Here is a 25,366-nt window from a genome sequence, read left to right as displayed (position 1 = left end):
ATGTGACACTATTAGGTGCAAAAAGCACGAAAGGACAATCAAGTTCAAACACGTCATGAAATAAACAATACCCCTCTTCATGAATGGTTGCTGCTACCTTAGCAACAAATAAGTCGACTTATGGCAGGAATCAGAAGATGCTTAGATGCGGTTATCCGTCTGTGCACAAAGTAGTAATTCTTTGGCGTAAAACGATCAACCATGATGTGAACAATCATCTAAAGAATGACTTTGAAATGTCTGACATTGTAAAGTTCGACAACAGTGAAATTGTAAAATGCATTTTTTTTTGGTACAAAAAACACTTCATTTAGTTTTAAAAAGTTTTGGTTAGATAAAACATTTTTTTTCATACATTTTTTGTTTGTTTTAATGCCAATGTTATCATTAACAATATTTTAATATCATTTTACAAATATTTTATCTTATTCCATCCAAAATAAGAGGCTGATTTTTCAAGTTTTAAAAAATCAAGATGTTACAATATTTTTTTCCATGTGTATAAATGTATATTATTTTGAGTGCTTGAGATTACATCATTAATACTCCGATTGCAATTTTGGTGCCCCAATTTATCTTCTATGAATTAAATAGAAATTTCGTCGGCGATAACATTCATTAATGGATACTTATATGATTTGTTATTTTCCTTACTTCATATCAAGTGAATATGTGGGACCAGTATTAATATATCATAATTTAAAGATGTTAAAATAAAGAAAAAAATGATTGCACTCTTTTCCGGATAAACAAGATTTTAACTATCTTTTAAAATACAAAAGTTAGAAATATAACTTTTACGGTATAGATATTCAGTTCACCCTACTGTATCTGCATTGAAAATGTCACAATCATCAAATGTGATAGGCCGTTTGTGTACCTGTTTCTTTTAAAGAGGCTTTATTGTGCTTTGTCCTATCTATTTTTCATCTTGTGGAAAAGAACTATCAAATGCACCAGGTGAACTCGCGTCTGATATAGTAAACCATAAGACAGGTAGATTTCATTATTCTTATGCTGGTATTTCACACTATAGGGTGATAACTCTGTAAAAATTATCTGAACGTTTAATTACGTTCTATTGTTATCGAAATGATAAGCTTAGTGTTTGTCAAAATGCCATATATCCATGGTTGGTTTTTTTTTGGATAAATTTTTATATCTATGTCAAGCGTCACAGTAAATATTTTGAATTAATTCTATGAACATTTAGGTCAAATCAATTTAAGTCAAGGTGCTTAGTACCACCTTCAAGGAACAAGTAGTATAATCAGTTACATTCAAAATAATCGGAAAGGAGTATAAAATGCAAAGTTATGCAACATTGCAAACAAGTGGAAGATGAAATACTTTATGAAGTTAAACTTTAAAAAAATCCGTCAAATTCTTTTTTTCATGTCAGAACAAAAGTATGGCGTTTGATAAAAATGAAGACTTACAAACTAACTGATTTATTTTATTATCGAAATATCATCTGAAGCTGCTCAAAAAGTACAAATTTATTATATAACAAAATATCATCTAAAGCTGGTCACTAAGAAATGATTTATTATATTATCAACATATCATCATAAACTACTAAATAAATACTGATTTATTATATTATCGAAATATAATCTGAAGCTGCTTACCAAGTACTGATTAATTATATTATCAAAAAAACATATGAAGCTTCTCAATAAGTACTAATTTATTATATTATCAAAATATAATCTTAAACTGGTCATTAAGTACTAATTTGTCATATAATCGAAACATTCTTCTGGTTTTGTATACCAAGAACTGCAAAAAAATATTATCGAAACATTCCTTTTTTGCTGCTTACTAAAAACTGATTCAATGTATAATCGAAACATTCATCTGTTGCTACTCCCTTAGTACTGAGTACTAATTTATTATATTATCGGAACATTCTTCTAATGCTGCACTGAGTACTGATTTATTATATTATCGGAACATTCTTCTAATGCTGCACTGAGTACTGGTTTATTATATTATCGGAACATCCTTCTAATGTTGCACTGAGTACTGATTTATTATATTATTCGAACATTCTTCTGATGCCGCACTGAGTACTGATTTATTATATTATTGGAACATTCTTCTAATGCCGCAATGAGTACTGATTTGTTATATTATCGGAACATTCTTCTTATGCTCTGCACAAAGTACTTAATCAGTAATGTTAGCTGGTCATCATGTTTTACTCCTTTTTGTCTTAAGGATTTCTGCGCATTCATTACAATGACAGTAAACATATTCATTAAACCAAACACAAATATAAATATGAACAAAAGTATAAATAGAGGACCTAATTGTGGATGAAATTCAAGATATTGATTATAATTGACAATCCTAAAGGTACATTCTATAAGGACCATCAAACTGTCTCCGAATGATCTGTACCCAGCTAATGATGCCCCAAACAACAAATGTCCACAACATGCAAACGCTAACAATGAAATAACATAGATAAAAAAGAAATATTTTAAAGGTTTTTTTACATGTTCCATCAATGAAAATAGGTATTTTAATTTCTGATTCAGCATTAAAAGTTTCAGTAGTTTTATCATTGTAATAACGGTTAACAAAGCCAAAATGTAAAATAATATGCAATCCCAAAGGATCGCAAGACTGAAATTAATGTAGCTGTCTTTACCATCAATTCTATACTGCCGTATTATGTGTGTTATCATTCTAAATCTCTCTATAAAAATCGCCATTGAAGTATAGCACAATATTAACATCAACAAGGAAAGTTTGTTCCAAAATCTTTTAAAGTACAGTTTCAAACCGACCAGTCTTATCTTTTTGATCTCAATATAAGACACGACAATCGTCAAAAGAAAAAAAACTATCTCAAGCACCAAACTGGTGATTTCTTTACTAGTGGAGTAGTGGGATAAAGGCGTTGTATATATCTGAAATGATGTTGTTAGTGTACCAGGACTGCTATACTCAAACACGATCATAACTGAACTATACATGTTAACATTGGGATTATACAAGACGAATTCAATGAAAAAAGCTCTTGTTCTTGTGTCAATCCATGACTTAAGCATTAACTCTGAAAGCTTTGTAATAGATGAAGGACCTGTGTTCATGTCAACCAAGTAGCCACCTCCACCATATATTGCCCGTTCGCTTAGATATGGTACAGACTCTAAGTCCCAAGCATTTTGGAAGGACCATTCATCAGTTGGTGTTACTAGTTCTGACTGAATCTGCCACGACTTGTTGTAATTGTCATTGTCATCATTTACCGTGTTCAATGTAGATGTACATTTCATGTCAAGATGGTCCAAGCCAAACAGTTTCCTCAACTTATCTGGGAAAACACAGCTGTCTAAAAAACAAAAGTGTTCATGAAAACATGCCTTTTTCTATTTTTATGCAGAAATATTCACATGGAATATGAAAAAAGTAAAATCACAAAAATACTGAAAATCAATTAGGAAAGTCCATAATCACATGGCAAAATCAAATAACAAAACGCATCAAAAACGAATGGACAAAAACTGTCATATTCCTGACTTGGTACAGACATTTTCAAATGTAGAAAATGGTGGATAAAACCTGGTTCTATAGCGCTAACCCTCTCACTTTAATAACAGTCTCATCAAATTCCGTTATATTTACATGATGCGTTAAATAAACAGTCACAATTAATAAAATAGTCAAAATATGGGTACATCAGTCATCATCGTATAACAATTTTAAAAGGGGACAATTTAACCGAACACAAAAACATCTTCTATCTACGAACACATTAATTGATTTGAGTGTCTGACGTCAGAAATTTGATACGTCACATAAATTTGTCGTAAATGTGCATACAAACAGTTTTAAAATTTACATAGGCAATGTGGCAATGTAAGCATACAGGGTTAAAAATCAAAAGTATGTAAGAATAAATTACAGAAATAGACCGATATTAAAACTAGTCCAAAAGTGATAGGTAGAATTTATGAGAATAACAAATAGTTAATACCACCACGCGATTGAATGATATTGACGTTTGTGGTTCAACGTATATAGTAATTCATAATAGAAATATATCATAATGACATATAATAGACCAATATAATACTGACGGGATCTTTTAAATTACAGAGTCACGTAATAAGAAGAAAAGAAATACAAAAAGTCGCATATACAAAACAAACTACAAAAAAATGAAAGTCAATACAAACACATTGATGAGATGTTCAAGTACCGAGCCACGTCAAACTGATATCATATAAAACCATTCAACAGTTAAAGTAATATTAATACTAGAACAAAGACAAATGAAAGAACAATAAAACATGTTGTCAAGATGATATACAACATCAGTACGCAGAATCTATACATCAAGACCATCGTATATTATTTGAGAAGTTGATACGGAATATTTATCAACAAGGTCTTGATACCTTCCGATGAACTTTTTTAGAAAAAGGACGACACGTTCTTTGACATATCCCTGGTTCATCAACTTTCTCCTCAGACACTGATGACGTTTTACAAAGTCTGAGTAGGAGCTGCAAGCTCTTGAATATCGAATAAGATGGGAAATATATATCCCATATGCAGGTGAAGTTGGTATATTGCTACTAAGGTGGGGGAAATTTATAATTTCAAAATTAAAATCGTCTCGTTTGTCATAGATTCTGGTACTGAGATGACTGTGCAAGTCAAATTCGAGATATAAGTCTAAAAATGAGGCGGAGGAAGCTGTGTCTGTTGTTTCTTTAATCTCTAGTTCTGGGGGATATATCAATGGAACCCAATCAGAAAAGTTTGGATTGTTTATGGAAAGAACATCATCAATATATCTGAAAGTGAAATTAAATAATCTGGCTTCTTTGATCCTCTTGTTTTTGACAAGTGTCTGGAGGAACTCCGATTCATATGAAAATAAGAAGAGGTCGGCAAGAAGAGGCGCACAGTTTGTTCCCATAGGAATGCCGACAATTTATTGGAAAAGTCTACCTCCAAACTCAACAAATATGTTGTCGATATGAAACTCCAGCATACTGACAACTTGTTCTTCTGTGTAGCATGTTTTACCTTTTTGTTTGTCACTATTAACGAAATATGCCTTATGAAATCCCAAAGTAATAAATTTATAGCGTATGCTACCATTTTTGTGTTGAAAGGCATTGTGGATAATTTCTTTTAGACGATTTTTCAATTTTACATGGGGAATGGTGGTATACAGGGTTGAAAAATCAAAAGTTTTGATGGAACTAATTTCAGAAAAAGACCGAGATTTAAAATTGTCTAGAAGTTCTTTAGAATTTTTAAGAATCCACATCCACCACTACGCGAGTAAACTGTTTCACAGTATTTCTGAAGACCTTCTTTCACTGTGGACAGAATTTTAGTCAATCTAATGGACAATTCTTTAGTTGAACATGAAGATGAGCCAGCAATATACCGTTGCTTGTACGGAATTTTATGAAGCTTTGGTATCCAATACAAACAAGGTAAGTCCCCCGATTTGGTATTCAATGTAATTTTTATTGAAGCCATGAAGGACTTATGATTTGCTAAAATCTCATCCTTGTCAAATGATATGTCTTTGTATGTAGGATTACCTGAGTGCTCCGTTATACCCAATTCTTTTACAAGACATTCGTAGTAATACGATTTACAACAAAGACAATATTATTTGAAGCTTTGTCCGCAGGAACAACAACATACTTATCATGAAGAATTGATAGACATTTCATGGCCTCTTTGTCTCTGAAAACGGACTATGGTCGATCGTTCACACAGTTTTTCAACTTGTGAATGCGACGTTTTATCAGAGACCTGATAGTTTTAACCCATTCTGATAAAGTGTCCATTTCAACTTCTTCTCGCTTAGCCCATGCCTTGGCGTAGTCCTCAATATAATCCATAATTATTTTGAAGTTATGGTTCCAATAAATGTGTTGGGGTTCTCTAAACTTAGGACCATGAGAAATCACCTTTCGGAGATTTTCATGTTGAATTATGTTTAGATCCCCAGTTATAACATGACCAGAGGGGCTGGTATTATAAGGCGAGTGGGAACAGTCACATGTTGGAGGGTTTTTAAGATATTGTTCTAAGTCAAGGTCCTGCAATGCCTCTTTATAGTTGAATATTTTAGGTGCAATGGTTTTGGTATAACTGTAGGATACAATAGGAACAGACTGATTTTAAAAATAAATAGGCATTTTCGATGTTACCTCTTTGTGATGTAGAACGTTGCAGATATTGATTGCATCGATTCCTCTATTGGCAAAATTAACAGGAAGGTATCTCCTCTTTCCTCATGTAAAGCTTCCGATCTTACTGGTTTGAAAAGATGGAAAAGAGCTACATCACAAATAATACTGACTAGTCTGTACATTGCAGAAAATGTATTGATGCCTCCTTTGTCAAGTGCATAATCTCTCAAACGTTTTAGAAAATTAACTGGCAGTGAAAAGAGAATAGTTCTTATGTATTGTAACCCTAGTGGATGATGAAGATGTGAAAGAACCCAGATGGTGATCTAGATTTGGAAGACTTTTTCACATTAGGCCGATGGTAATGTTTTTGCCCATGACTACGTTGTTGTCGTAAGGTAGTATTAAATAAACTCATTACATTAACTTCACTGCAGGCAGGACTTGACAAATTTCCTACTCCTTTAATATTGTCATTGCAACCATATGGCATTGCAGTCCCTAACTCCCTTATCCAGAAGTTTTCTCTATCTTTGCGGAAAGGCGTACTTAGTACAGGGCTATTTGTGTGGTGATAAATTTTCTCAATGATGCGTACTTTCATAGATAAAGAAGGATCATGGTCCGGTTGATTAAAATGGTTATAAAGAATATAAACTCATCACAGATACCAGTATTAAATTTTATATATACACCAGAATCGCGTTTCGTCTACAGCAGACTCATCACTGACGCTCGAATCACGAAAAGCAAAAAAAAAGGCCAAATAAAGTACGAATTTGAAAAGAATTGAGGAACAAAATTCCTAAAAGTTTGGCCAAATACAGCTGATGTAGTCTATTCCTGAGGTAGAAAAGCTTTAGTATTTCAAACATTTTAAAGTTCTGAAGATAATGACAAGACTACATGAACATTCATCAAACTAAAGGTTGTTTGATAATGTCGCACCTTTCACTTGTAAAAAGTATCTTAATAAGAACAGAATTGACAGATATCATTTTACCAGGCTATTTTCTAAAAAATATGTAATTCTAAACCTGATCTGTAATATAAGTGTGTGAAACTATAATACTAATGTTGGAATGTGCATCAAATATTTCAAGTACTGGCGTACTAAATTATAATCCTGGTACCTTTGATAACTATTTACACCACTGGGTCGATGACTCTGCTGGTGGACGTTTCGTCCCCGAGGGTATCACCAGCCCAGTAGTCAGCACTTCAGTGTTGACATGAATATCAATTATGTGGTCATCTTTATAAATTTCCTGTTTACAAAACTTTGAATTTTTCAAAAATCTAAGGATTTTCTTATCCCAGGCATATATTACCTTAGCCATATTTGGCACAACTTTTTGGAATTTTGGATCCTCAATGCTCTTCAACTTTGTATTTGTTTGGTTTATAACTATTTTGATATGAGCGTCACTGATGAGTCTTGTGTAGACGAAACGCGCGTCTGGCGTACTAAATTATAATCCTGGTACCTTTGATAACTATCAAGTCAAAGAACTAGTATTTGCTATTTTTTCCTAGTTATATAGAAGCATAGTTATATTTGAATAATGTCAATTTCATCATAGACCACGTTCTCCTCAATCAGGCGTCCATTAAGGGATGAAAATAAGTTTTTGAGGTAGAACATCGCCCTTCCCCAGTTTCTCAGCCTCATACAAAAAAATTTGATATTTTCCTGACACTGACCTTTATTTATATTGTTTACCTCTTTTAACCCTTATCTGTCGCAGACGAAATTTTCCTATCAGTAGAAAATCATTTTCTGGAATCTTCTTTGACATGTCAAAAGGTATTGTTCTACTCAACGGAGGAATAACACTTTCGTTGATATAAGTCCAAATATCACCACGTGTCTTAACCTACAAAATAATATTTAGATATAAGAAGTAAAATTTCAAACACCATTCACTATTCAATTTTGAGTCCACAAGCTCGAAGCTCAATTATTTGAAAATTTAAATTGGATGTTGATGGCTTGTTGAACATAATTTTATAAGCAAGTTTACAAGCCTATGAAAAGAAGAAAGATAATTTTTATTAAGCTTTTGTATCTATACAAATACCTTAACTGCGAAATACAGATAGATGAAGGTTGAAACGAATTTTGCGGATAAACTCGTCTAAACGTTGATTGATATGTATTGTGTAAATTTTGATGTTCAAACATTTTATGGCCTTGAAAGCTAAAGGACGCACATTTGATATGTGATTTACTTGTATAACAGGATTGCTAGAGGGCAAGGTTTACCTATAATTATTTGATAAAAAATATTCTGAACAATTGAGTGCTCAGAATATTTATTATCAAACAACATAGGAAAGACTACAACTTTCATGACGTCTTCGCTAGCCAAGGATTACGATTCAGTCCCCTACTGTCCAATCTTGGAAGATCATGCCAGCATTTGAGTTTTTTAATGCTGCGCCAACGGATGTGTCTTTGTGAAGCAACGAAAAAATATTGTCATTCCCACATTTTGCGCGAAAAAAATGAACTGAAATCCAATTAGTTGATTAAGACTGTCATTAAATATCGTCTCGTGTATGAGGGTAAAAACTTGATGCACAAACTGCATGTGACAATCGTTTTTTACATTGTCTACATTTTCACGTGATCGCCATATAGACATTTTCATAAATAAACGGATCTTTCAAATCTCCATTGTGTATTGATTATCGTGGGTTGACAAATGATTAACATTCAAACAAATTTATTATTGCACATATATAGGAGTATTTAAACAAGTTTATAATTGAATCTATGATGTTTTAAACGTTGCGTAATTGCATAAAACGGAAAACAAACCACGATTGGATGCTAAGAATTTTTATGAATCGTGAAAAAAACACATATTGATTGTGTAATCAAAACAAAACGGTGGAGGGATGCCCTTTTATTAGCTCCCTAAATTCGCCACTGACACAATATAACTCTTTCGAATACCATCTTAATATTTTATGCAAAAAGAGAAAACAGAAAAACTCGCATAATTAGTGATATGTGAGTTTGGTTATCATGTTTATTCTCTTTAATTGGTATTTTGTCTCGTCGAAATACGAGACCGAGAGGTGAAACCATTATATTACGGTACCAAGATATCTAACATGCATGATTAATTAGTGCAGAGCAGTTTATATTCTTTTCCTGACCGTCCGTCAATAAATAAATAAGTTGATGATAGTCAATATTGTAAAGGAAGATATAAGTGAACGTGCTTTACTCCTGTAAAACAACAGGGGTGTAAGATATAAGAGGGACAGCCAAACTCATAAGTTGAAACTATTGACAGCACCTTGGCTAAAAAAAAAGGAAAACAGACAAATAATATTACACAAGACAATAGTTATCAAAAGAACAAGGATTATAAGTACGCCAGACGCGCGTTTCGTCTATACAAGACTCATCAGTGACGCTCAAATCGAAATATTTGAAAAGCCAAACAAGTACACAGTTGAAGTTCAATGAGGATCCAAAATTCCAAAATATAGAAAAACTAAAGACTAAGGAACACGCACTCCGCCGACAATGGAGGTGCTCCAGGGGGATGAGCAGATCCTTCTCCACATTCGAAACTCGTCGAGTAATTAATGTTACTAAATTATTATGATGATACAATTATACTGCATCTTCTTAATTTTAAATCTAGCATAAAATATAAGATAATTAATATCATTTATGCTTAAGAGTATTTATATTCCATTTAAAATTAGTTTGAAGAGAGTTTGATAATGTATACGTTTCGATTTCGAAAAAAGTGTCCTCCTTATTCTGATAAGTGCTAGTTTAAAATAAATTTTAACACGACAACTGTTTGTTTTACGATGAAATTAATTTTGATTTTTTCCGACAGACAATGTATGGATGCATATTGACGTTGCCCTAAAAAAAAAACCGTGTCCTCTACAAAACAAAACTGGGTCTTCATTTCAAAACTTAACAATGTCAAAACCAGTTAACCAATAAAATTGCTCCCTGATTTTATCCGTGTACAAGGTTTAGTTACAAGGCGGCTGATGCATTAAAAGCAGGAGAAACTTATTTGTTGGCATATCCTGTCTCGCTCCGAATGGAGAATATTAAATTATAAAAAATTAGTCATATCCAGAAATCAACGCCACTTTGCTTATTTTAATATTATAGTAAAGAAATCGGATGCGGGTAACGGAAATTACATTAAAATGATAGGAAATTTTGAAAAATGTCTGTTTTAATTTAAAATTACGTGATAGACAGGTTGCCGGGGCAGAAAATGAATATACACAACAATATACACCATTTCAACGAAACATAATGTCTGTTGTTGCAAAAATACAGGTTCCTGAGCTATTTTGAAAATCGACGCGAGAGGCTTTTAACATTGCAGTGTAAAATACAGGCTTATATGGCTGAAAGGTCAAATGTGCAAAAATCGTGTTGAAAATTGGCTTACAAGGTTATTACAAAAACAGGTTGACGGGGTGAAGTCCAAACCATGTATGTGTCGTCGTTGAACTCTATGTTCCCACGTAAAGTTAAAATGTCACAATTTCAAGAAGAAAAAACTTACGAAAGCACGTAAAATTCACTAAATTTGCGTTTATTGTTTTGATTTTGACCCTCTGACAACTTCACGGAAATATCAAAATGATTGTAAATAAGGACTCTGTGACGGGCAACTTATCATATCCGTGTTGTAAAGATTTTAATGATATCAAGTATATCCAGTTCAAACTAAAATCACGTAGTACAATTCTCATTTACATATCATGAATATTGATTAGCAAAACCACTACTAATTTCTAGCTATGTTGTATCTTATTGATGGATTTATGAAATTGTTCGGTCTAATTTGACTTTTGACTTGTTTGGCTTTGTAAATAATTTGATATGAGCGTCACTGATGAGTCTTATGTAGACGAAACGCTCGTCTGGCGTACTAAATTATAATCCTGGTACCTTTGATAACTATTGACTCATGGTTTATGATTGCTCCCTTATTCATTTCCTTCTTGTTTATATTACTTACATGTTCTAATGTATTTTTGATAAAAATATTGTTGATATCTTGTGACTGCATGAAACATTTCTCCACTGGTCGATGGCTGTGAACAACAAATAACAACATAAATGTGAAAAACACATAAAGAATTATATCTTGGAGATTGGTCTGGATCTTTTCTTTTAAATCAAGTTCTTGTTTAGCTTTCTTCAAATCTTTTTTTGAAGCATGTCCTGGGATAATTGATCTCGTATTGCTTCTTTTCTGCATTAATGTATTGTTTTCTGAAATGATAAGATAATTGTTTAAGTAGATATCATCTAGAAGTTATTTATTCTTTCTAGTTTTTCTATACTGATATATAGGTAGATTTTGATTTTATGTAATTTTCCGTCATAATAAGATAACCTCATGTTACATCCAAGCAGCCGCTTACATAGACTGTTTTGTCATATAGAAGGATACTTTTTATATAAGTTCCCCTCCACTAAAAACAGTCCCTCTTTCAGATATTTCTAAATATTAAACATTTAAGATTTTAAAAAATGAAAACCATCCTCTAAATTTGAAGAGGATTCAACAAAATATGAATATATAAGAAAAGTGTATAACTATGTCTTTATTTGTAGTTGGTAGTTTGTTAAAGTTTCCATATTTCTATCCCGTCATTAATTTCAGAAGTACACAACTTTTGCAATGTATTATGATCATAGCTTCTTGGTTTTACTGTAAGATAGGAATAGTTTGGCTGATATTGCGCAAAGGGGATGATGTCGGAGAGGATTCCGGAAATGTTATGTGTAAAATAAGGACAGAAAAACGGAGAGGATTCCGGAAATGTGATGTGTAAAATGAGGACAAAAAAAACGGAGAGGATTCCGGAAATGTTATGTGTAAAATAAGGAAAGAAAAACAAAGATCTGTATTTGTATTCACAATATTTATTATATATATTTATGAAATTAATTTGTTATAGATACCAATATTATATCTTTCCAAATGAAACTTCCTACACTATAAGGTAAACTAACATGAGGGATACTAAGTTATAAGCTGTTAATGAAGTAAATTGTTACAGCACATATCACAGTGTAGATACTATTCTGTACGCTATCCGGAAGTCGCGATTTTCGAAGCGAGAACTTTTTGGATCACATTCTAAATTTGTTGGATATACTATATTAAACGGTAAGATGTTCATCTGTACATTGCTTAATGATTAATTCAGCTTACATCGATATTCACAAATGGTTTATAATTAAATTTAGCACATTCATTATTCGTATCTTTGCCTTAATCAAGAGATTTTCAAGTGCATCACTAAGGAAAATCAGTCGGTGAACCTAAAAACAATCTTTTTGCACCCTTACTGTACATATTAACGTAAAACCCAGACTTAATTAACTAAATAAAGTATATTTCAAGTGGTGGTAAAAGTTTCAGCTAGATCTTTGAAGCCAGAAATAAGAAAATTACACTTGTTTGAATTTCTCACTGTACGATCAGTCTCGCTTGTATATTTTGAGACTGTATGATCAGTCTTTATTTCACTGTATTCTAGTGGTGATTTCAAAGTTATTTACGATACATTAGAAGGGGGCAATGTTTATAAATAACACAAATATATTTCAATAAATTCACATCCTGAAAACTTATGAATCATGTTTAAGCTTGATAGGTTGTACTCGACTTACTTCATTAAGTATAAGGAGGTTTGAATGTTGCTGAAATAAGAGGAAGTTTTGTTTGTTTATATAAGTTTCAGAAATGTCCTCCGTTATACTTAAAATTGTACAAACACACAAATTTAATTGTATGATTGTTATACAAACATTCGAGGTTGTACTGTAGCCTATAATTGATCACAGTTCCTTCACTGTGTTTTGAACTGTCTCTTTCACACGCAATTGTACACCACTTTGTAAAGCGGTTGTTTATAGTGATAATGAAGTCCGTCTTTCCGTTCGTCCGTTGGACCAGTACAACATATTTCGCGGTTTTATAACTTCGTATCTCCTCATAAACCACTTAATATACATTGGGATTTCCAGACATTTTTAAATGGAGAGGGGGTCCAATCCAGGAGAAAAGAGGATTGCAAATATATGTTCCCATACAAATGCATTGAAAGTTAAAAAAGAGTTTCAAACCGCCGGATCCCAATTGTCAATAAAAGACCCCGAAATGACAATGTTAAACAATTCAAACGAGAAAATTAACGGCCTTATTTATATAAAAAAAGGAATGTATTTCGAATTTTATTAAAAATCTTTTATAGGGTTTCTTTGTATAAGATACGGACTTGAACATTGCATTATATGGGGGCACCCATCAGGTATTTCAAACCGTTACTTCCAAAACCAATTGTTAAACTTTTCTAAAATTGCTCCATTTTTAATCAATTAATGTATTATGGACCTTCTATTTCGAATTTTTGGTTAAAATATTTTTGATGTTTCTATATCTAAAATACGGACTTTGTCATAACCTTATATTGGGCGTGCCAATTTTATATCCACAACTTCCTCCGCATATTTTTTATTTGAAATACGAACATTTTACTTATATACGGTAAGAATATTGAAACAGTATATATTTAACTGTAAACTGATGCAAATATTTGCAATAAAAGATCATTTGCTTTGTACTACGGGAGCAAAATTGTTCATCGATTTCACTTTTTTCTATGAAGTTGGTGTGATGCACACGTATATTTCATATTCTACTGCATGTTTTTGTTACAGTTACTCATATTTATGATGCTACACATACATTTAAGATGTGCAAAACACTTTATAGATATAGGAGTAATTAAATAGGAGGTTCTAATTTTCTTGCACCAGATGCGCATTTCGACAATACATGTCTCTTCAGTGATGCTCGTGGCCAAAATATTTGAAATCCAAAGCTTATATAAAAGATGAAGAGCTATTATAATCATAAAGGTCCAAAAAGTATAGCCAAATCCGTGAAAGAAATCAGAGCTTTGCACGAGGGAGATTCATTCCTTAATTTATAATAATTTCTATCATTTTGTAACAGCAAATTTTAATAACACAAAAAATTCGTATTTTCATGCCAGTACCGAAGTACTGGCTACTGGGCTGGTGATACCCTCGGGGACTAATAGTCCACCAGCAGAGGCATCGACCCAGTGGTAGTAAATAAAATTAACGGTTCTAATTTTCTTGCACCAGATGCGCATTTCGACAATACATGTCTCTTCAGTGATGCTCGTGGCCAAAATATTTGAAATCCAAAGCTTATATAAAAGATGAAGAGCTATTATAATCATAAAGGTCCAAAAAGTATAGCCAAATCCGTGAATTTATAATAATTTCTATCATTTTGTAACAGCAAATTTTAATAACACAAAAAATCCGTATTTTCATGCCAGTACCGAAGTACTGGCTACTGGGCTGGTGATACCCTCGGGGACTAATAGTCCACCAGCAGAGGCATCGACCCAGTGGTAGTAAATAAAATTAACGGTTCTAATTTTCTTGCACCAGATGCGCATTTCGACAATACATGTCTCTTCAGTGATGCTCGTGGCCAAAATATTTGAAATCCAAAGCTTATTTAAAAGATGAAGAGCTATTATAATCATAAAGGTCAAAAAAGTATAGCCAAATCCGTGAAAGAAATCAGAGCTTTGCACGAGGGAGATTCATTCCTTAATTTATAATAATTTCTATCATTTTGTAACAGCAAATTTTAATAACACAAAAAATCCGTATTTTCATGCCAGTACCGAAGTACTGGCTACTGGACTGGTGATACCCTCGGGGACTAATAGTCCACCAGCAGAGGCATCGACCCAGTGGTAGTAAATAAAATTAACGGTTCTAATTTTCTTGCACCAGATGCGCATTTCGACAATACATGTCTCTTCAGTGATGCTCGTGGCCAAAATATTTGAAATCCAAAGCTTATATAAAAGATGAAGAGCTATTATAATCATAAAGGTCCAAAAAGTATAGCCAAATCCGTGAAAGAAATCAGAGCTTTGCACGAGGGAGATTCATTCCTTAATTTATAATAATTTCTATCATTTTGTAACAGCAAATTTTAATAACACAAAAAATCCGTATTTTCATGCCAGTACCGAAGTACTGGCTACTGGGCTGGTGATACCCTCGGGGACTAATAGTCCACCAGCAGAGGCATCGACCCAGTGGTAGTAAATAAAATTAACGGTTCTAATTTTCTTGCACCAGATGCGCATTTCGACAATACATGTCTCTTCAGTGATGCTCGTGGCCAAAATATTTGAAATCCAAAGCTTATATAAAAGATGAAGAGCTATTATAATCATAAAGGTCCAAAAAGTATAGCCAAATCCGTGAATTTATAATAATTTCTATCATTTTGTAACAGCAAATTTTAATAACACAAAAAATCCGTATTTTCATGCCAGTACCGAAGTACTGGCTACTGGGCTGGTGATACCCTCGGGGACTAATAGTCCACCAGCAGAGGCATCGACCCAGTGGTAGTAAATAAAATTAACGGTTCTAATTTTCTTGCACCAGATGCGCATTTCGACAATACATGTCTCTTCAGTGATGCTCGTGGCCAAAATATTTGAAATCCAAAGCTTATTTAAAAGATGAAGAGCTATTATAATCATAAAGGTCAAAAAAGTATAGCCAAATCCGTGAAAGAAATCAGAGCTTTGCACGAGGGAGATTCATTCCTTAATTTATAATAATTTCTATCATTTTGTAACAGCAAATTTTAATAACACAAAAAATCCGTATTTTCATGCCAGTACCGAAGTACTGGCTACTGGACTGGTGATACCCTCGGGGACTAATAGTCCACCAGCAGAGGCATCGACCCAGTGGTAGTAAATAAAATTAACGGTTCTAATTTTCTTGCACCAGATGCGCATTTCGACAATACATGTCTCTTCAGTGATGCTCGTGGCCAAAATATTTGAAATCCAAAGCTTATATAAAAGATGAAGAGCTATTATAATCATAAAGGTCCAAAAAGTATAGCCAAATCCGTGAAAGAAATCAGAGCTTTGCACGAGGGAGATTCATTCCTTAATTTATAATAATTTCTATCATTTTGTAACAGCAAATTTTAATAACACAAAAAATCCGTATTTTCATGCCAGTACCGAAGTACTGGCTACTGGGCTGGTGATACCCTCGGGGACTAATAGTCCACCAGCAGAGGCATCGACCCAGTGGTAGTAAATAAAATTAACGGTTCTAATTTTCTTGCACCAGATGCGCATTTCGACAATACATGTCTCTTCAGTGATGCTCGTGGCCAAAATATTTGAAATCCAAAGCTTATATAAAAGATGAAGAGCTATTATAATCATAAAGGTCCAAAAAGTATAGCCAAATCCGTGAATTTATAATAATTTCTATCATTTTGTAACAGCAAATTTTAATAACACAAAAAATCCGTATTTTCATGCCAGTACCGAAGTACTGGCTACTGGGCTGGTGATACCCTCGGGGACTAATAGTCCACCAGCAGAGGCATCGACCCAGTGGTAGTAAATAAAATTAACGTAAAATGCACCAAAACAAAACCGTTCTGTTAGCCAGTTTAGAATCCTCGCTTCGAAAATCGCGACTCCCGGATAGCGTACAGAATAGTATCTACACTGTGAATATGCAATAAAGAGATATTGTTAAGTTAATAAAGAATTGTGTGCAAAGCTGAAAATATCTGCCCTGTCACAAAAATTGTCTCGCTTGTTCAAATTCTAAACATATTTTAATTGTTTTCATGAGTAACGGACTGTTCATCATCTTCAAAGATATAAATCCCACGTGATAAATCCACGATTGAATGTCTGTCACAAGTCAGAAGCCTATAATTCACTAGTTGTCCTTCATTTATGAGTCACATATTTGTTTTTGTTCATGTTTTTGGATACAAATTAGGCCGTTAGTTTTCTAGTTTGAAATGTTTTACATAATTCATTTCGGGAAAAACAAATATACACGAAAATGCAAGTTTTCCTTAATCCACGAAAATAAATGAATCCACAGCAATTAGAAAGCTCATTGACAACTCCGATGAAAATGAGACCAGAACCGAACTTAAATTTTATTTGTTACACTTAAATTCAAATATCTTAACATTTTAATCATCGTTTATAAATGTATACATCAAATTAAATTTCTCAGTACTAGTAGTTTTCTATGTCAACGTACCAAACCATACAAAACATAACTCAAATTATATCTGTATCTTTTTATGATATGACTCTATGTTTAGTATCTAATCTCTAGTTAGGGAAAAAGTGCAGTGATTGTTTTATCTTTTACTTAGCATATACAAACACTGTCTGACGGACTGACTTGCTGATGAGCAGACATAACGTAAACATATCGTGACTTATGGCGTCACCAAAATGAAACTAATACGATTAGAAACCATAAAATAATCTACTAAAGATTAACAAACTTACTTTCTGGTTTGTGTACAATCAAGGCTGGAGCAGAATCAATTTTGATTTCCCGTTTCAATATAAATGTGAACAACATGGCAAAAAACACGACACTTATAGGCTCCATTAAAAAGACATCATCAACAAATGCTGTAAGAAAGGAAACTAGCCAATTCAAACTTTCATAGTAGCCATATTTTAATCCATACAGCATAACAAAATATGACGAAATCAACGATGTCAAAATAGTTGTGGTCCATGCAACGTATATAACCCACCATGGAAACCTGAAAAAAATAAGTCTCGATAAAAAATACAGTGAAATCTTTGCAAACCAAATCTTGCATAAATCGAAATCATGCCTAGTTTTTAAGTCCAGTATTTCAAACTTAGTTTATGAGATGTTAACTTGTTTAAACCTAACAAAATATATGGCCCTGAAGAGATTCAGTTTAGACAGGTTTCACTGTATGTAGTTATATCAATAGACAATATTGTTTAAGTACTGATATGAAAAGATTTCAATGCATTGATAGCAAGTATGTGGTTATTTTTATTTACAAAAGTCATAAAGAAATTAATGATCAGATCCAAACACTATAATTGTAAGAGGTATTTCGATTAACTAATACTAACTACAATACCCTTTCCGTTTCACCGAGGTGACCTACCGAATTAGACTATTTACTGGAATTGAAATGACATAATCAACAAGACGGGTACCACATGTGGAGTATGATCTGCTAACCCTTCCGGAGCATCTGAGATCCTTCTAGTGTTTGGTTGGGTTCGTGTTGCTAAGTCGAGAGTTTAATATGTTGTGTCATCTCTGTGCTATTATTTGTCTGGCTTTCTTTTTATTTTTAGCAATAGTGTTGTCAGTCTATTGTTTATCTATAAGTTTGAATATCCCTCTTGTATCTTTCGCACCTCTTTTAAGGGAAAAGTATAAAAACAAAAATACCGAACTCTAATTAAACATTGGAACAGAGAGTCTGTAAGAGAATTAGGGAATATAGAAGAATCCGTATCGCTTGCTGAATCATCCCGTCACACCGATTTCAGTCCAGATACGGATTTTGCCATGTATTATTCTGTTTGTCATATATTTCGATCAAATTAGATTCATATGATATCCTCTTTTCTTTTTTTTTTAAATCATCCGAAATTATAAGCTTAGAAAGAACATAAAGAGTTTCCTGTGTTTTTCAAGCTGGCTTGTTTTTTTTTATTGACTTCTTTATTTGCTTACTATCCATATCGCAATATCCCCTATAACGTTAACCTTATTACGTTCTCAATAAACGTCAAAGACCATATATTAAAATTATTCAACTAACGATCCTGTCCTCAGGGTAATACTTCAACAAAAAATAATATTTATCAAAAAAAATATCACAAGATGTTGAAATGTTCAAAGTTTTATTGTTTATTTGGCGATGGTATGATTCATGATCACTTTTATTTTCTGATGAGTTGAACAGCAATACAAATAGTTACTGAAAAGTTTGCTATCTATTCTCACCAAATTATATCGTTAAAGTTTCTACATTTTATTGTGTTTTTATTTCTACAGGGTAATAATTTACGGAAAAATATCCATTTTAGTTGAAAAGATAGATTTTTTTTTAGTTGAAATTATTTTTTTTCCTATGCAAGGAAATACAGCAACTGGACGTCATATGTTAAACGTTGACGTTTTTCGAATAATGACGTCAGGCCTAGTATGCAACACGGGTTTTGCTATGTGATACGGGGTATGGGATACAATAAGTAGCAATAAACAGTTAGGAAAAAATATAAAAATTTGCCCTCATAAGTTTTACCAATCCCTTTTCATTGCTTTCTTGCAATTTTTTAAGCTTATAATTTATGTCATATATGTGCATATGTATGGAATCAGAACCTCCCATATATTTTCTATCAAGTATATAAAATGTAAAAATACAGTTTCTTTTGGGTGTATCCCTGGCAACAAAATGAATTCATTTGCTATAAAATATTGCAAAAAGGGTGGAAAAGAAGTCACATATTTCCTCAAAACTTTGCTAAAAGTGAAATTTCAATCCCCTGAAGTAATACCTTTTCTGTAGCTGTTTACATATATTTTTCATATATCCAATGAAAATCATTTCATATGTCTTTCGTCTCATTTCTTTTTGTAAAATTCCGTCAAAAACTTCGTGTAGAAAAAAAAGTGTTTGTTAACATTACATTAATTTCTGGACCGTTGAACGGTCTAGCTTAAAAATACGGAGAGTCAAACAGAAAATAACCCATTAAAACTTGTTAAAAATAATCTTGAGGTTATTATCAACCATCTTGCAGGCTTTAGTACTCAGCTGTCTAAAAATGAATTTTATTACACAATAAATTTCATATTTGAAAAATCCACAGTGGCCAAAATGCGAAACTTAACTCCGAACTGTGAATTGCTACCTTAGTTGCACGATATGGGGTTTACGATACAGGGTAGGTACAAATGTAATACGGATAAGAAAAAAAGAATCTTTATTAGATATTAAAAGTTGCTGTATTTTGTCTAAAATATTTGATAAAAGAAGTTAATGCGTTTGCTCTTTGATATTTTGATAACTTATATATGAAGAACAGCAGTAAAAGGCATTTTTTTTTTTTTTTTTGTATGTTGTTTGCTGCGCATGAATTGATTTGGTTTTATAGATGACTACCATCGTTTCACTACCTTATGTATAATTAACCTAGCTTTCTAAATAGGCTCAGCCATCTAATGCACACCATTGTGATACAAGTAATACTATAAACCAACTTATTTTCGCGAGCGATTTATTTTCGCGACTTTCGCGAGTAGAAAATTAACGCGAATATAAATCGTCGCGAATATGTAAAACTTATATTTTTCCTTATTAAACTATATCTAGAAATTAGAAAATCGCGAAATTGAATAGCCACGAAATAGTTTACAAAGGGTAAAACGCGAAATAAAGTATCCGCGAAAATAAGTTGGTTTACAGTATATAATTAAAATAGTTAACTTACATCCATCGTTTTACTGCAACAATTTCATTATACGCTTTATCTGATCCTTTTTCATCACTTGTCGTTGGACGGTTAACATCAATTTCCAGATATCGTTCTTTATGTAGCTGTTTTGTTTTTGATCGCACAAAAAGTTCAATGATGGCAAAGTTTATAGGAAACATTATTATACTACTTTCCAAACCAATGATAAAATCTTTAAGAGAGAATTCAAATTGAATACTTGCTACATCAGAACTAATCGTTTCGTCAGTCGGAATTCCATGAAACATTAGACAGGACAACATTGTACAAAACAATAAAGACAATGCGCATGATAATCTTTGAGCCCTCGTAAAATTACTACATGGTGGTTTTGAGATTATACTGATCCATAAATGCCCTCTACGTAAATCCTGACTTGTTCTAAGGAAAAACTGTTGCTTCAATTCGTAACCTGACTTGATTGACAAACACACTTTAGCAGTTCCACTTTGAATTCCAAGCCAATTATCGTAGTAGAAATTAAATACTTTTTTAGTTTGCAAGTCTTGTATAATTATTCTGGAAAGAAACCTAAAACATAATAATCAAATTAGCTTATTCCTGGCATGTGCATTATTTTATCCATAATCTTCAAAACACAAATATATTCTTTTTAACAATATCGAATTAGTACTTTAAAAATCAATAGTATACATCCATGTCCTTTAGTTTTATCATACCACATAATTTTTTTATAGATCCAGTAAAAATAGGACGATAACATCAGGTTATAAAAACTCAAAGGCATATGCATTGAAGGCAGCCAACTCTGTTCTAAAAATTGAACAAATATTTCAAAAAATTCTTTAAAGAAATAAAAAATTATAATCAATTTGCACTCGTCCTGAAGATAGATGTTAATATCAGTTTGTCAGTATTTTCTTACTTTTCAATTAATTGTTCAGACAATTCAAAGCTTGCATTATGGGTTATCTGTCCTTTGTTTAAGATTCTATATTGACAATCTCCATATTTGCTGTTTTCCTTTGGTTAATAGATATAGGAAGATGTGGTGTGAGTGCCAATGAGACAACTCTCCATCCAAACAACAATTCAAAAATTAAACCATTATAGGTTAAAGTACGGCCTTCAACACGGAGCCTTGGCTCACACCGAACAACAAGCTATAAAGGGCCCCAAAATAACTAGTGTAAAACCATTCAAACGGGAAAACCAACGGTCTAATCTATATAAACAAAACGAGAAACGAGAAACACGTATATATAACATAAACAAACGACAACTACTGTACATCAGATTCCTTCAGCTGGCCCCTAAACATAAGTATGTATGTTAACGACCTATACATGCATATGTTTAGGGGCCAGCTGAAGGACACCTACAGGTGCGGGAATTCTCGCTACATTGAAGACCCTTTGGTTGCCTTCGACTGTTGTTTGCTCTATGATCGGGTGGTTGTCGTTTTGACATATTCACCATTTCCTTTCTCAATTTTATGCTATAAGTCCTTTGTTTAAAATTGTATGTTGACGACCTCATTATGGGTTATCTGTTCTTTGTTTAAGACTGCATGTTCACGACTTTGTTATGGGTTATTGACTTTTTTATATTTGTCCTTTGTTTAATAAACATATGACGAGAACGATATTACAAGTTTGTACTGGTAAAATAAATATGAACTGAAATCTATCGACACTGATGTAAGTTTTTACAAGTAAATAAATATAAACTGTTAGTGTACATCTGTCGAGAATGATTTGACATTTTACCGGTAAAGTAAATATAAACTACATTTGTCGAGTATGAATTGACTTTGTACCAGTAGCATAAATAAAAACTGTACATCTGTCAAGAATGCTTTACCTATTAACCGGTAAAATAAATATAAAATACATCTGTTAAGAGTGCTTTACCTTTTTACCGTTAAATAGATATAAATAGTGCATCTGACAAGAATGATTTTACTTTGTATTGATGACATGGATGTAATCTGTACATCTGTCAAGAATGATTTAACTTTGTACCGGTAAAATGAATATAAACTATACATCTGTCGAGAATGCTTTACTTTTGTGCAGGTAAAATAAATATAACGTGTACCTCTGTCAAGAATGATTTAACTTTGTACAGAGGTAAAATACATATAAACTGTACATCTGTCAAGACTGAATAACCTTGGTACCGGTAAATTGAATATAAATTGTACCTCTGTCAAGAATGATTTAACTTTGTACAGATACAAAACATATAAATTGTACATCTGTCGAGAATGATTTAACTTTATGTCGGTAAATAAAGATACACTGTACCTCTGTCAAGAATCATTTAACTTTGTACAGGTAAAATAAATATAAACTGTACTTTTGTCAAGAATAATTTAACTTTGTACAGGTACAAAACATATAAATTGAACATCTGTCGAGAATGATTTAACTTTGTGTCGGTAAATAAAGATACACCGTACCTCTGTCAAGAATTATTTAACTTTGTACCGGTAAAATAAATATTAACTGTACATTTGTCAAGAGTGCTTTACCTTTTTAGTGGTAAAAAGTAAAATCACAAAAATACTGAACTCAGAGGAAAATCAATTAGGAAAGTCCATAATCACATGGCAAAATCAAATAACAAAACGCATCAAAAACGAATGGACAAGAACTGTCATATTCCTGACTTGGTACAGGCATTTTCAAATGTAGAAAATGCCATATATAAACTGAAAACCTGTCGAGAATATTTCAACTGTGTACCGGAAAGATGAACATTAAATGTTTTTTACATTTTACACCAGAATTGAAATGCATTTAATTTTACATTTTTGGATTTATGTATATAAACTTTCCTTCTGGTCAGATATACATAACAGAAAATATATATTTACAAATGCCACAACATAAATATATACGGATATATCCAGTTTAGGGTTTATATCTTTGTTGACAGACGATTAACATTTTATGTAGCGTTAATTTCAATTTCGTTTTATGTCCCTCTTTGAAACTATACAGTAAGCGGGCATTTAAACAATTACACATTGCGATTAATTTATGAAGGTAACTATTTTTGGGAAGTCATTAACTTAAAGCCACCTTATTTTTAAATTCATTGATTTGTATTTGTTTAAACTGAGAAAAATATAAAAATTTCAAAAAATATGAACCAACCGTTTTATCAGAAAAATTACACTGTTTATATAGCAGTTTGACAAACACTTATTTTTATCACTGAGAAGCTTAATATTCCCTTATGAACACTACGTCATTAAAACGTTCTGCTAATTTTACAGAGTTATCTCCCTGTAGTGTTAGGTACCACCTTAAACTGTTGAACACAAATCGCAAACATAACATTGGCATTTTCGATGTCTCAGTTCAGATTTTAAATAATATTGACTTTATTTTGATAACTTTAATACGTCATTTTCCACACCAAGTTCTCTATAATTTTAGGCTCAAAAGTTCAATTTCGAATCATATTCTGTTAATCTTTTTAATCAAATGTATAATATTTTAATTGACATATGATATTATATCAGAATAATATTTCGAACAGAATCGAAATGTTTCGAAATAAACATAAGATGTGGTATGAGTGCCAATAAGACATCTCTCCATCAAAGTCATAATAAGAAAAGTAAACCTTAATAGGTCAAAGTACAGTCTTCAAAACGGAGTATTTGCTCACACCGAACAGCAAGCTATAAAGGTTTTAAAAATGACAAGTGTAAAATAATTCAAACGGGAACCCAACGGTCAAATCTATAAATATATATTTATACATAAATGCATACAAACCATGATGGCGAGGAACCACTGTTGTCGTGCCATACAATTACATTCACCATGTCTCCTATATTGTAGGAAGAAGTAATTAGAAACCAGTCTTCACCACCAGATGTGAACAAAACCTGCGGTGATGAGGTCCTACTTAAACAATGCCTTGCACTTTGACCATTGCTGCCTTTTATGTAGCATGAAACGTTTGCTGTAGTTCTAGCATCATACCGCCACCCAGTGACAATGCACATAAGATACTTAAACGGGTCAGAAGGATCACTTGGAAAGGGTGTCACTATACCATCCTACAACAATATACTATGTAATATATATCATGAACAAGAATGTGTCCAAAGTACACGGATGCCCCACTGGCACTATCATTTTACATGTTCCATGGACCGTGAAATATCAAGCTTTCCAATGATCAAAGTTAGTGTTTGTCAAACTGCTATATAACCAAAAAAAAATTTTATAAAGTAGTTGGTACAACTTTTTGGAAATTTTTATATACCTGTCAAAGCGTCAAAGTAAATATTTCGTCAAATTTTTATGAAATGTAAACGAGCCAAACTAATATTAGTCAAGGTGTTTTGGTACCACCTTAATGTTAAATTATTTCACAAAAAAGGTAAAATTTAAAACAAAACTACTAAATGCCGAGGAAAATTCAAAACGGAAAATCCCTAATTAAATGGCTCAATTAAATGCTCAAACACATCAAACGAATGAATAACAACAGTCATATTCCTGACTTGGTTCAGACATTTTCTTATGTAGAAAATGGTGGATTAAACCTGGTTTTATAGCAAGCTAAACCTCTCACTTACAAAATTTGAATCCTTCCGATCAGCTTGCCTTGCCCTGTAAAGACCCAGAAAATAGATCAACCAGACCAATATCACTACTGTAACTACAACTGGGTTGTCAAAGAACGTCAGAAATAGTAAAGCATCTTGAAATGGATCCACAATATTCGGTAAT

General features: G+C 32.5%; 1 protein-coding gene across 1 annotated transcript; it reads right to left on the bottom strand.

Moving 5' to 3' along the window:
* Positions 1-1,536: 1,536 nt before the first annotated feature.
* LOC134699520 (polycystin-1-like protein 2) lies at positions 1,537-25,365 on the bottom strand (the record flags this gene model as incomplete). Its single annotated transcript, XM_063561118.1, has 7 exons — positions 1,537-3,346; positions 7,906-8,059; positions 11,207-11,463; positions 17,625-17,890; positions 20,622-21,176; positions 24,401-24,687; positions 25,213-25,365. Coding segments are annotated over 7 exons (2,883 nt in total), but the record flags the coding sequence as incomplete, so codon positions are not given.
* Position 25,366: the final 1 nt, after the last annotated feature.

This window comes from Mytilus trossulus, unplaced genomic scaffold (genome assembly GCF_036588685.1).
Source record: "Mytilus trossulus isolate FHL-02 unplaced genomic scaffold, PNRI_Mtr1.1.1.hap1 h1tg000070l__unscaffolded, whole genome shotgun sequence".
Taxonomy (NCBI): Eukaryota; Metazoa; Mollusca; class Bivalvia; order Mytilida; family Mytilidae; genus Mytilus; species Mytilus trossulus.
Note: the sequence above shows the minus strand (reverse complement) of the source record. Positions and strands in the feature narration are given on the sequence as shown.